General features: G+C 37.0%; 1 protein-coding gene across 4 annotated transcripts in view; it reads right to left on the minus strand.

The window, feature by feature from the left end:
* depdc5 (DEP domain containing 5, GATOR1 subcomplex subunit) overlaps window positions 1-11,093 on the minus strand; it is a 67,672-nt gene extending 56,579 nt beyond the window's left edge. For 3 of the 4 annotated variants that reach the window (XM_062070400.1, XM_062070398.1, XM_062070396.1), the window contains exons 1-8: window positions 10,555-10,689; window positions 9,535-9,602; window positions 9,366-9,453; window positions 6,410-6,456; window positions 6,074-6,159; window positions 2,417-2,500; window positions 2,294-2,343; window positions 34-103 (exon numbers count right to left, since the gene is read on the minus strand). In XM_062070400.1, the coding sequence (XP_061926384.1) occupies window positions 34-103; window positions 2,294-2,343; window positions 2,417-2,500; window positions 6,074-6,159; window positions 6,410-6,456; window positions 9,366-9,453; window positions 9,535-9,592 (483 nt within the window). In that variant the 5' untranslated portion in view covers window positions 9,593-9,602; window positions 10,555-10,689. Of the gene's footprint in view, window positions 1-33; window positions 104-2,293; window positions 2,344-2,416; window positions 2,501-6,073; window positions 6,160-6,409; window positions 6,457-9,365; window positions 9,454-9,534; window positions 9,603-10,554; window positions 10,690-10,994 lie in introns of those variants that run through there. The other variant, XM_062070397.1, reaches the window with a different exon arrangement.
* Window positions 11,094-13,424: the final 2,331 nt, after the last annotated feature.

Below are 13,424 nucleotides of genomic sequence, written 5' to 3' on the forward strand. Positions count from 1 at the left end.
GTGTATGTGTGTAATCTCTGGTCAGTGTCTTACCCTGGTGTCTTCACTGACGTATCCACACGTCACTTTCTCTCCCTTCACCCACATTTCACTGGCCTGGGATCTAGCACACACATACAATGCACTTTGAAAAACAGAATAATAAGAATTATAATTTTTACTGATTAATATTTTGCCAAATTACAATTTATATCTGAATCAGCAGTTCTTTTTTAAATCAACAGCCAGCGCATTTAAGCATGTAGTTATGTTCATTTCTTTTTATATTTATTTTGTCGACCTACAGAACATGCCAGTTGAATATTTTGCAAATTAACAGGGATAAAAAAATTATATTTATTTATAGAATCATCGTTACACGGTTTTATGTAAGGGTTGGGAGTGAGCTGTCGGCGAGACAGAGTCGGGCTATAAAAAAAAACTTTGGTAAAGTCTGGAAAAGATGACTACATGCATGACCGTTTTATTATTCTAATAAGAAAATGAGTAAACATAGTAAAAAATAATATAACGCTGTTAGTGAGCAAACTTGATAGTACTTCCTGGTATATTTCCATGTGTGGATTGCATTGGAATGAAGTGTTTACCAATGAATCCGCCCGATAAAGTCTGAAGATTTTTGTCAACAAACATGGCGACATTGGGGGAGGAATGAATACTATAATTCCTTAATGCCTCTTGTGTGTTAAACATGTTGTGTTGCAGTTAATTGTGCAGAAGCTCGTCTTCTAACATGTTCATTGATGATTTCTGATGGTAGGGCAATCGATTATTTTGATTGATGTTGGAATCACGATTAATTATTCATTAATTTGAAAACACGAGTATTTATTGCACCGCCAAAACTCAGTTTTAAATCAGATATAAATTAGAAACCAATAAACCACAACAAGTAAAATAATAATAATAATAGTGTTAACATTACATTTAAATGACAACAGCAATATAAAAACAATACAATTCAGTTTTTCTGTTTTAAATTCTGTTTTTTTTCATTCTTACACTTATTTTACCACCATAGAGTTTGTGCTTTTGTGTAAAATAAAATGTTATAATATTAAATGCAAACATCCTTACATGTATTGGTGCGATACATCTTTGGACAATTTTGACCAGTGGTTTATATTATTTTTGAGCCTGAGTATACAGAGGATGACCTACACGTTTTAGAAGCTGTGTGACAAGCAGATCCAGCAAGTAGCAATATTGCTAAGTGCTGAACAAGAAATACAAACTACGAACATAATACAACTATCACTTACAGTACAATGTCTGCTCTCCCTGGGATGCCGACCGATGGGATGTTTATATCTTCCCGTTTAGATGAAGAATTAATCGTAACCCTCACACGTGTGCATCTTTGTGTCTTTTTCTAATGTCAAAGTTGACCCGCTTCTCGGTTTACGGCCGCGACCTTCTACTGCACAAGTGAGAAACATGATTTATAATCTAGAATTAACTTTCACCAGCTCAGAGGTGATGCCCCAGCTCACCCGCTCAGAATGTCAACGTAGCAGCATAAGCTAGTTCTCTTTCCGTGATCATGGCGCTGCTTAAAAGTAGTTCCTCTGCGCTAGCGCTTATAATAACATTATTGCGAGCACTTGGTTAATATTCAGGTTATAACATTGAAATAGAGCATTGTTCTATCCTAAAAAAATATTTAATAAATTAAAAAAATGTCTGAACTGAATCGCAAGATGGATCACATCATGGAAAAGCTGGTCAGGGAAAAATTGGATACGAGGGCCAGCATGGACGAAAAGAACAGACAAGCCATTGTAATGTCTGCTCGCGGAAAAACAAATATCCTAATCTACGATTTGACTCCCTCGAATGGCCTTGACGCTACAACAACAGGAGCAGGCTGTTCTGAAAACATCCCCCCGAGGACACCTCAATGATGGAGGCTTTTGACCTCCCTCCCTCCTCAACGACACCTGGAGTCAAACTTTTGCTTGCGTGCAGAACGGCCCCAGGCCTATGAACACTACCTCAACACACCCAAGACAATGGGCATACTTGTACTTGTTGCAATGACAATAAAAAACCTACCTACCTACCTACCTACCTACCCGTTGGCGGGTTTTTGGATGTTTTTTTAGAGGGTTTTGTGGGCGCAATAAAATACTTGCATTAGCTGCATTGCTAGCCACCTCCTACTTGCCGTATAATACAAATTAGAATGCATAAACAAAGAAAAACATGTGTTCTTAATAGGCAAAATAAAAAATAAAAAGTGCAGTTCCCCTTTAAGGCCTAGAATTAAGTGCATGTCAACATACGAACGCACCTGACTCCGGCAAAATCCACTTTCTGTGACACGTAGGCGCATGTGCTCACCTAAAACACAGAAAAACACAACAAAATGCATTTGTTATTTGACCAAAAAAAACATTTACACTTTTTTTTTTACCAAACTCTTCTTTAGTCTCCACATCTCTCCTCGGCCGATATACTGGTCCTTAAAGGTCAGTTCCATCAAGTCCAGGGTTACATCCTGATGGAGAAACAAATAGGATAAATCCATCCAGAAACCCTGGTGGTGCAACACCACGGCACAATAAAAACCGCCACACCTTCAAAATAAGTTTGTTTGTTTTTTTTAACATGAAAACACTTTTTTCAAACATGAAAACAAATGATATTGTATGAATAAATATACAGTATATAATCTATTATTTACGTACTATTGCCTTTATTAAGTGTGAAAAACAGCTAAAAGACACTATATTGCCAAAAGTATTTGGCCAGCCATCCAAATGATGAGAATCACTAATCACTTGGCGTATCAAATCGAGCACTTAGGCATGGAGACTGTTTCTACAAACATTTGTGAAAGAATGGGCCGCTCCAGTGCGCTTTATGTAGGAAAAAAGATCAAAAATAGACCATTCGCCGGCTAGTGCGCCTTATAATCCGGTGCGCCTTATATATGGAAAAAAAAAAAATAGACCATTCGTTGGCTAGTGCGCCTTATAGGGGCGGCATGGCGTAGTGGGTAGAGCGCCCGTGTCAGAAACCTGAGGGTTGCAGGTTCGCTCCCCGCCTCTTACCATGCCGTTGTGTCCTTGGGCAGGACACTTCACCCTTGCCCCCGGTGCCGCTCACACCGGTGAATGAATGATAGGTGGTGGTCGGAGGGGCCGTAGGCGCAAATTGGCAGCCACGCTTCCGTCAGTCTACCCCAGGGCAGCTGTGGCTACGAAAGTAGCTTACCACCACCAGGTGTGAATGAATGATGGGTTTTTAACATGTAAAGCGACTTTGGGTACTTAGAAAAGCGCTATATAAATCCCAGGTATTATTATTATATATGAAAAAAAGATTCTTTAAAAAAAATAGACCATTCGTCGTCAGCAGTGCCCCTTATCATTCGGTGCGCCTTATATATGAAAAAAATATTTTTTTCAAAATAGACCATTCTTCGGCAGTGCACCTTATAATCCGGTGCGCCTTATATATGAAAAAAGATCAAAAATAGACAATTCGTTGGCTAGTGCGCCTTATAATTCGGTGCGCCTTATATATGAAAAAAAGATTATTTAAAAAAATAGACCATTCGTCGGCAGTGCGCCTTATAATGCGGTGCACCTTATATATGAAAAAAGATCAAAAATAGACCATTCGTCGGCAGTGCGCTTTATAATGCGGTGCGCCTTATATATGAAAAAAGATCGAAAATAGACCATTCGTCGGCAGTGTGCCTTATAATCCGGTGCGCTTTATATATGGAAAAAAGATCAAAAATACACCATTCATCTGCAATGCGTTTTATAATCCGGTGCGCCTTATATATGGAAAAAAGATCATAAATAGACCATTCGTCGGCTGGTGCGTTTTATAATTCGGTGCGCCTTATATATGAAAAAAAAATATATATTTTTTAAAAATAGGCCATTCGTCGGCGGTGCGCCTTATAATCTTGTGCGCCTTATATATGAAAAAAAGATTCTTTAAAAATAGACCATTCTTTGGCAGTGCACCTTATAATCCGGTGCGCCATATATATGAAAAAAGATCAAAAATAGACCATTCGTTGGCTAGTGCGCCTTATAATCCGGTGCGCCTTATATATGAAAAAAAGATTTAAAGAAAAAAATAGACCATTCGTCGGCGGTGCGCCTTATAATACGGTGCACCTTATATATGAAAAAAGATAAAAAATAGACCATTCGTCGGCAGTGCGCTTTATAATGCGGTGCGCCTTATATATGAAAAAAGATCGAAAATAGACCATCCGTCGGCAGTGTGCCTTATAATCCGGTGCGCTTTATATATGGAAAAAAGATCAAAAATAGACCATTCGTCGGCAGTGCGTTTTATAATCCGGTGCGCCTTATATATGAAAAAAGATCATAAATAGACCATTCGTCGGCTGGTGCGTTTTATAATTCGGTGTGCCTTATATATAATTTTTTTTTTTTTTTTAAAAGTAGACCATTCGTCGGCGGTGCGCCTTATAATCTTGTGCGCCTTATATATGAAAAAAGATCAAAAATAGACCATTCGTCGGCCAGTGCGCTTTATAATCCGGTGCGCATTATCAATCAATCAATCAATCAATGTTTATTTATATAGCCCTAAATCACAAGTGTCTCAAAGGGCTGCACAAGCCACAACGACATCCTCGGTACAGAGCCCACATACGGGCAAGGAAAAACTCACCCCAGTGGGACGTCGGTGAATGACTATGAGAAACCTTGGAGAGGACCGCATATGTGGGTAATTTGTAAGGTAATGATCGGACATTACTTTAGTGTACGGGAGTATCGTAACTTTGGAGGTGGTGACACCCCTGACAAGCACTAGATCTATCGTATTACTGTTGCGATGCGTGGGTTCATTTATTATTTGTGTAAGACCACAGCTATCAATTATAGTCTGGAGCGCCACGCATGGAGGGTCCGATGGGGTATTTATATGGATGTTAAAGTCTCCCATTATGATTATATTGTCGGCGTGCGTCACTAGATCAGCAACGAACTCTGAGAATTCACTGATAAAGTCCGAATAGGGCCCGGGGGGGCGGTAGATAACAGCCAGGTCGAGAGGCAGCGGTGTGACAAACCTCATAGTAAGCATCTCAAACGAGTTATATTTATTATTTGGGTTCGAGGTAAGGTTAAAGTTTTTGTTGTATATTAGTGCGACTCCCCCACCCCTTTTAAGAGGACGGGCAATATGTGTTCCCGCATAGCCAGGAGGAGATGCCTCACCCAGTGCAAAAAACTCGTCTGGTTTGAGCCAGGTCTCGGCTAGACCAACGACGTTGGCGATTGTTGTCTCTAATGACTTCATTAACTAATAACGTTTTGGAAGATAATGATCTTATGTTTAAAAAGCCCATATCAGATCAGATCAGATCATAAATAGACCATTCGTCGGCTGGTGCATTTTATAATTCGGTGCGCCTTATATATGAAAAAAAGATATATATTTTTTAAAATAGACCATTCGTCGGCGGTGCGCCTTATAATCTTGTGCGCCTTATATATGAAAAAAGATCAAAAATAGACCATTCGTCGGCCAGTGCGCCTTATAATCCGGTGCGCATTATACATGAAAAAAGATCAAAAATAGACCATTTGTCGGCAGTGCGCTTTATAATCCGGTGCGCCTTATGTATGAAAAACAATCAAAAATAGACCATTCGTCGGCCAATGCGCCTTATAATCCGGTGCGCCCTATGGTCCGTAAAATACGGTAATAACTACTAAAGCTAATATTTGTTTTTAAATACATATAAACATTTGTTTAGCCTTTTTACAGAAAATATATGCAAAATGATCATGTTATATTGACCACGCCCCTAGCCACGCCCCCAATGCCATGTATAATCCAGGGGAAACCCCGGAGTCAGAGGTGTTTTTAATTATTATTTTTTTTACACAAACTGCTGACATATCTCATTTGCATCTGGACAAAAAAACCTACTGACTTATTACACCTTTCAAAAATTGGACCCAACTATAAAGAGTACTGATCCACACCTGATTAGGAGCAGACTGTGGTGGCATAAAGTCCACAAGTGTAACACAACACTAGCAGTCACACTGAGAAGGTAACAAACCTTGGGGTCAACGACGTTAACGATGACGTCTTGATACGCACGCAGTCTGAAGGCCTGCGCCACAGTCTGATCCACGCTCACCGTCTCTGAACAACAGGAAACATTATTCCAACTAAACATTTCCATCTTACAAGAATCAGATCAAGTTGAAAAAGTGGAATGTGTTGAACAGTGGTTTACCCTCCAAGTGTTTACCAGTGTTAGATTTGTATTCACAGTCACAACTTTGACTGTCACCATTAAATGAGGTTTTGGTGTTAAACAATGCCAAAGCGTCAAAACTTAAGGTTCATGCATTTATGTTGGATAAGTACATCACACGGTCATGTGACTTACCTTTCTGCAGGTCTTCTTTCAGGCTCTTTACTTGCAGCAAAAGGGGACTAAAAATGTCAAGAGGAAAAAAGTACATTTTGAAAAACAATGCAACGTCCGGTCATGTGAACTCTGACCTAAATGACACATTGACCTTATCTTCTACATTTTAATCACATTAAGTCAAGACTTTGAATGATGTATTTAGTCATTTCCTTTTCCACGTTAGAATGATGTGGGTAATGTCTCCACTTTATAAACTTGTCGTTAGCTTTAATGACTAACTGCACTTTATGGTTTATATTTGCCAGCAGAAGAAAGATTTGGTAGACTTAAGAGTTACTTTTGTATTTTCTGGACTATAGAACGCACCCATACACAGTGGTGGTCAAAATGACATTCAACTTTCACCTTGAAAATCAACTTTTACCTTGAAAATAATTTTTTGTCTTGAAAATAATTTTTTGTCTCGTAAATCATTTTTTGTTTTGAAAATCAAATTTTACTTTGAAAATAATTTTTTGTCTTGAAAATCAACTTTTACCTTGAAAATAATTTTTTGTCTTGAAAATCTACTTTTACCTTGAAAATCTACTTTTACCTTGAAAATAATTTTTTGTCTTGAAAATCATTTTTTGTCTCGAAAATCATTTTTTGTTTTGAAAATCAACTTTTACCTTGAAAATAATTTTTTGTCTTGAAAATCTACTTTTACCTTGAAAATCTACTTTTACCTTGAAAATAATTTTTTGTCTTGAAAATCATTTTTTGTTTTGAAAATCAACTTTTACCTTGAAAATCAACTTTTACCTTGAAAATCATTTTTTGTCTTGAAAATCATTTTTTGTCTTGAAAATCTACTTTTACCTTGAAAATCATTTTTTGTCTTGAAAATCAACTTTTACCTTGAAAATCAACTTTTAACTTGAAAATCATTTTTTGTCTTGAAATTCAACTTTTACCTTGAAAATCAACTTTTAACTTGAAAATATTTTTTTGTCTTGAAAATCAACTTTTACCTTGAAAATTATTTTTTGTCTTGAAAATCTACTTTTACCTTGAAAATAATTTTTTGTCTTGAAAATCAACTTTTACCTTGAAAATCAACTTTTAACTTGAAAATAATTTTTTGTCTTGAAAATCAACTTTTACCTTGAAAATCAACTTTTAACTTGAAAATCATTTTTGTCTTGAAAATCAACTTTTACCTTGAAAATCAACTTTTAACTTGAAAATCATTGTTTGTCTTGAAAATCAACTTTTACCTTGAAAATTATTTTTTGTCTTGAAAATCATTTTTTGTCTTGAAAATTATTTTTTGTCTTGAAAATCATTTTTTGTCTTGAAAATCAACTTTTACCTTGAAAATTATTTTTTGTCTTGAAAATCTACTTTTACCTTGAAAATGTGAAGTGAAGTGAATTATATTTATATAGCGCTTTTCTCTAGTGACTCAAAGCGCTTTACATAGTGAAAGCCAATATCTAAGTTACATTTAAACCAGTGGGAACCACTGGGAGCAGGCGGGTAAAGTGTCTTTTACCTTGAAAATCAACCTTTACCTTGAAAATCATTTTTTGTCTTGAAAATCTACTTTTACCTTGAAAATGTGAAGTGAAGTGAATTATATTTATATAGCGCTTTTCTCTAGTGACTCAAAGCGCTTTACATAGTGAAAGCCAATATCTAAGTTACATTTAAACCAGTGGGAACCACTGGGAGCAGGCGGGTAAAGTGTCTTGCCCAAGGACACAACGGCAGTGACTAGGATGGCGGAAGCGGGAATCGAACCTGTAACCCTCAAGTTGCTGGCACGGCCACTCTACCAACCGAGCTATACCGCCCTTGAAAATCAACTTTTGACTTGAAAATAATTTTTTGTCTTGAAAATCAACTTTTACCTTGAAAATCAACTTTTACCTTGAAAATCATTTTTTGTCTTGAAAATCATTTTTTGTTTTGAAAATCAACTTTTACCTTGAAAATCAACTTTTACCTTGAAAATCATTTGTTTTGAAAATCAACTTTTACCATGAAAATAATTTTTTGTCTTGAAAATAAACTTTTACCTTGAAAATCATTTTTTGTCTTGAAAATCATTTTTTGTTTTGAAAATCAACTTTTACCTTGAAAATCAACTTCTACCATGAAAATAATTTTGTCTTGAAAATCAACTTTTACCTTGAAAATCATTTGTTTTGAAAATCAACTTTTACCTTGAAAATAATTTTTTGTCTCGAAAATCAACTTTTACCTTGAAAATAATTTTTTGTCTTGAAAATCAACTTTTACCTTGAAAATAATTTTTTGTCTCGAAAATCAACTTTTACCTTGAAAATAATTTTTTGTCTTGAAAATCTACTTTAACCTTGAAAATCAACTTTTACCTTGAAAATCAACTTTTTACTTGAAAATCAACTTTTACCTTGAAAATCATTTTTTGTCTCGAAAATCAACTTTTACCTTGAAAATAATTATTTGTCTTGAAAATCTACTTTAACCTTGAAAATCAACTTTTACCTTGAAAATCAACTTTTTACTTGAAAATCAACTTTTACCTTGAAAATCATTTTTTGTCTTGAAAATCAACTTTTACCTTGAAAATCATTTTTTGTCTTGAAAATCAACTTTTACCATGAAAATAGTTTTTAAAATCAGGCTAGAATGAAGGTTTTAGAATGGCCTTCCCAAAGTCCTGACTTAAAGGTGTGGACAATGCTGAAGAAACAAGTCCATGTCACATTTAGCTGAACTACAGCAATTTAGTGGTCAAGTGGTCAAGCAGAAGCTTGTGGATGGCTACCAAAAGTGCCTTATTGCAGGTCAACTTGCCAAGGAAGCAAATATTAACATTGCTGTATGTATACTTTTGACCCTCACATTTTCAGTAGAGCCATAATACATTCATCAAAGAAGCAAACTTCATGAATGTTTTTTGTGAAAAATAAATGTGTTCATTTAAAAAGTTGACCCTCACCTGAATTCATCCGTGGGGTGTGCAATTTCCACGATATCCCCAAGACAGACTTGAGGGAAAACTTTAGGATTGACCACCAACTCATCATCTGCGCCAAAGAAAAGTTTGTGTTGTACAATCTTGACTTTTCATGAGTCGACTTGGAGGAAGACAACATTTTCTGACTTACCACTTCCTCCAAAACCTTTCTTGTGCAGCACCAGCTTGTAGGATTTATTAGTCTTCATGACGACTAACCTGACAAACAATTCACAAAAGCCACAATTTTAACGCCAACTGATACAGTTTTCAATTTAAAAGTAATTCTGCTGTAAAAATATATTTTACTGCATAATTCTGCTGATTGAGCTGCAAGTTGTTTTTAATCATAAAATGTGTCAATTTATTTATTTATTTTACAGGCTAAAGTTGTGTTGACAGTTGAGGCTCCTGTTCTACGATTAAAGTTGTGACTTTTTGACCTTCTATGAAAAAAGAATAATAATAATGAAAACCTAAATCTATTCAACTGGTCCACCTAACATCATTTTAGCTGCTTGATGACACAACTTTAGGGAGGTTGTCAGGGAAACAAAGTAGGAGATGAACTTTCAACATACGCTTAATATACAATTATATTAATTATGTATCCAATATATTTCGGACTGCATTGTGCCAAGTGTGAGATTTGGTGGAGGAGGAATTATGGTGTGGGGTTGTTTTTCAGGAGTTAGATATTTGAATGCTCCAGGATACCAAAACATTTTGGACAATTCCACGCTCCCAACCTGGTGGGAACAGTTTGGAGCGGGACCAACTTCCTCTTCCAACATGACTGTGCACAAAGCAAGGTCCATAAAGACATGGATGTAAGAGTCTAATGTGGGTGAACTTGACTGGCCTGCACAGAGTCCTGACCTGAACCTGATACTTTTGGCAATATGAAGTTGCAGCATTTCTCACAAGCATGCGTTTTTAGGGATTTTTTTTTTTAAAATTTTTTAATCCTATAGCTTATATAATTACATATGATTGTAATATATTATTTGTGTGAAGTTTAGGGCGCCTTTAAAGAGGATTATAGTACGAAGTGTCTACATCAACACAGCAGCGTCTCGCACGAACACACAAAAATGAAGTTGAAAAGAGTTTACAACACAGGTGCGGGTAAAAATCACAAGGAATAACGCAATAATTGGACAACACTTACAGTTCGTCACGTTTTGTTGAGTTAAATCATCGCGAAGCACAAGACTTTACGACAATATCCTACTTCCGCCTCCTCTTCTTCTTCTTCGCAGCTCCGAGGTGCGCGAGCAAATTTTCTGTGCGTTTCGCCCCCTGCTGGATGGCAGTGTTACCTACAACACATTATCCTGTTGAACTCATGTAATAAGTGTGTATTATTAAGTATTTCTCCCCCTGCTGGACGGCAGTGTTAACTACAGCACATTCTCCTGTTATATTCATGTATTAATTAAGTGTGTATTATTAAGTATTTCGCCACCTGCTGGAGGATTATAGTACGAAGTGTTTACATCAACACAGCAGCGTCTCGCACGAACACACAAAAATGAAGTTGAAAAGAATTTACAACACAGGTGCGGGTAAAAATCACAAGGAATAACGCAATAATTGGACAACACTTACAGTTCGTCACGTTTTGTTGAGTTAAATCATCGTGAAGCACAAGACTTTACAACAATATCCTACTTCCGCCTCCTCTTCTTCTTCTTCGCAGCTCCGAGGTGCGCGAGCAAATTTTCTGTGCGTTTCGCCCCCTGCTGGACGGCAGTGTTAACTACAACACATTATCCTGTTGAACTCATGTAATAAGTGTGTATTATTAAGTATTATTAAGTATTTCTCCCCCTGCTGGACGGCAGTGTTAACTACAACACATTATCCTGTTGAACTCATGTAATAAGTGTGTATTATTAAGTATTATTAAGTATTTCGCCCCCTGCTGGAGGATTATAGTACGAAGTGTTTACATCAACACAGCAGCGTCTCGCACGAACACACAAAATGAAGTTGAAAAGAGTTTACAACACAGGTGCGGGTAAAAATCACAAGGAATAACGCAATAATTGGACAACACTTACAGTTCGTCACGTTTTGTTGAGTTAAATCATCGCGAAGCACAAGACTTTACGACAATATCCTACTTCCGCCTCCTCTTCTTCTTCTTCGCAGCTCCGAGGTGCGCGAGCAAATTTTCTGTGCGTTTCGCCCCCTGCTGGATGGCAGTGTTAACTACAACACATTATCCTGTTGAACTCATGTAATAAGTGTGTATTATTAAGTATTTCTCCCCCTGCTGGACGGCAGTGTTAACTACAACACATTCTCCTGTTATATTCATGTATTAATTAAGTGTGTATTATTAAGTATTATTAAGTATTTCGCCACCTGCTGGAGGATTATAGTACGAAGTGTTTACATCAACACAGCAGCGTCTCGCACGAACACACAAAAATGAAGTTGAAAAGAATTTACAACACAGGTGCGGGTAAAAATCACAAGGAATAACGCAATAATTGGACAACACTTACAGTTCGTCACGTTTTGTTGAGTTAAATCATCGCGAAGCACAAGACTTTACGACAATATCCTACTTCCGCCTCCTCTTCTTCTTCTTCGCAGCTCCGAGGTGCGCGAGCAAATTTTCTGTGCGTTTCGCCCCCTGTTGGATGGCAGTGTTAACTACAACACATTATCCTGTTGAACTCATGTAATAAGTGTGTATTATTAAGTATTATTAAGTATTTCGCCCCCTACTGGACGGCAGTGTTAACTACAACACATTCTCCTGTTGAACTCATGTATTAATTAAGTGTGTATTATTAAGTATTTCGCCCCCTGCTGGACGATTATAGTACGAAGTGTTTACATCAACACAGCAGCGTCTCGCACGAACACACAAAAATGAAGTTGAAAAGAGTTTACAACACAGGTGCGGGTAAAAATCACAAGGAATAACGCAATAATTGGACAACACTTACAGTTCGTCACGTTTTGTTGAGTTAAATCATCGCGAAGCACAAGACTTTACAACAATATCCTACTTCCGCCTCCTCTTCTTCTTCTTCGCAGCTCCGAGGTGCGCGAGCAAATTTTCTGTGCGTTTCGCCCCCTGCTGGATGGCAGTGTTAACTACAACACATTCTCCTGTTGAACTCATGTATTAATGAAGTGTGTATTATTAAGTATTATTAAGTATTTCGCCCCCTGCTGGATGCCAGTGTTAACTACAACACATTCTCCTGTTGAACTCATGTATTAAGTGTGTATTATTAAGTATTTCGCCCCCTGCTGGATGGCAGTGTTAACTACAACACATTCTCCTGTTGAACTCATGTATTAAGTGTGTATTATTAAGTATTATTAAGTATTTCTCCCCCTGCTGGACGGCAGTGTTAACTACAACACATTCTCCTGTTGAACTCATGTATTAAGTGTGTATTAAGTATTATTAAGTATTTCGCCCCCTGCTGGACGGCAGTGTTAACTACAACACATTCTCCTGTTGAACTCATGTATTAAGTGTGTATTATTAAGTATTATTAAGTATTTCGCCCCCTGCTGGACGGCAGTGTTAACTACAACACATTCTCCTGTTTAACTCATGTAATAAGTGTGTATTAATAAGTATTATTAAGTATTTCGCCCCCTGCTGGATGGCAGTATTAACTACAACACATTCTCCTGTTGAACTCATGTATTAAGTGTGTATTATTAAGTATTATTAAGTATTTCGCCCCCTGCTGGACGGAAGTGTTAACTACAACACATTCTCCTGTTGAAGTCATGTATTAAGTGTGTATTATTAAGTATTATTAAGTATTTCTCCCCCTGCTGGACGGCAGTGTTAACTACAACACATTCTCCTGTTGAACTCATGTATTAATTAAGTGTGTATTATTAAGTATTTCGCCCCCTGCTGGACGGCAGTGTTAACTACAACACATTATCCTGTTGAACTCATGCATTAATTAAGTGTGTATTATTAGGTATTATTAAGTATTTCGCCCCCTGCTGGACGGCAGTGTTAACTACAACACATTCTCCTGTTGAACT

Source organism: Entelurus aequoreus, linkage group LG14 (genome assembly GCF_033978785.1).
Source record: "Entelurus aequoreus isolate RoL-2023_Sb linkage group LG14, RoL_Eaeq_v1.1, whole genome shotgun sequence".
Lineage (NCBI taxonomy): Eukaryota > Metazoa > Chordata > Actinopteri > Syngnathiformes > Syngnathidae > Entelurus > Entelurus aequoreus.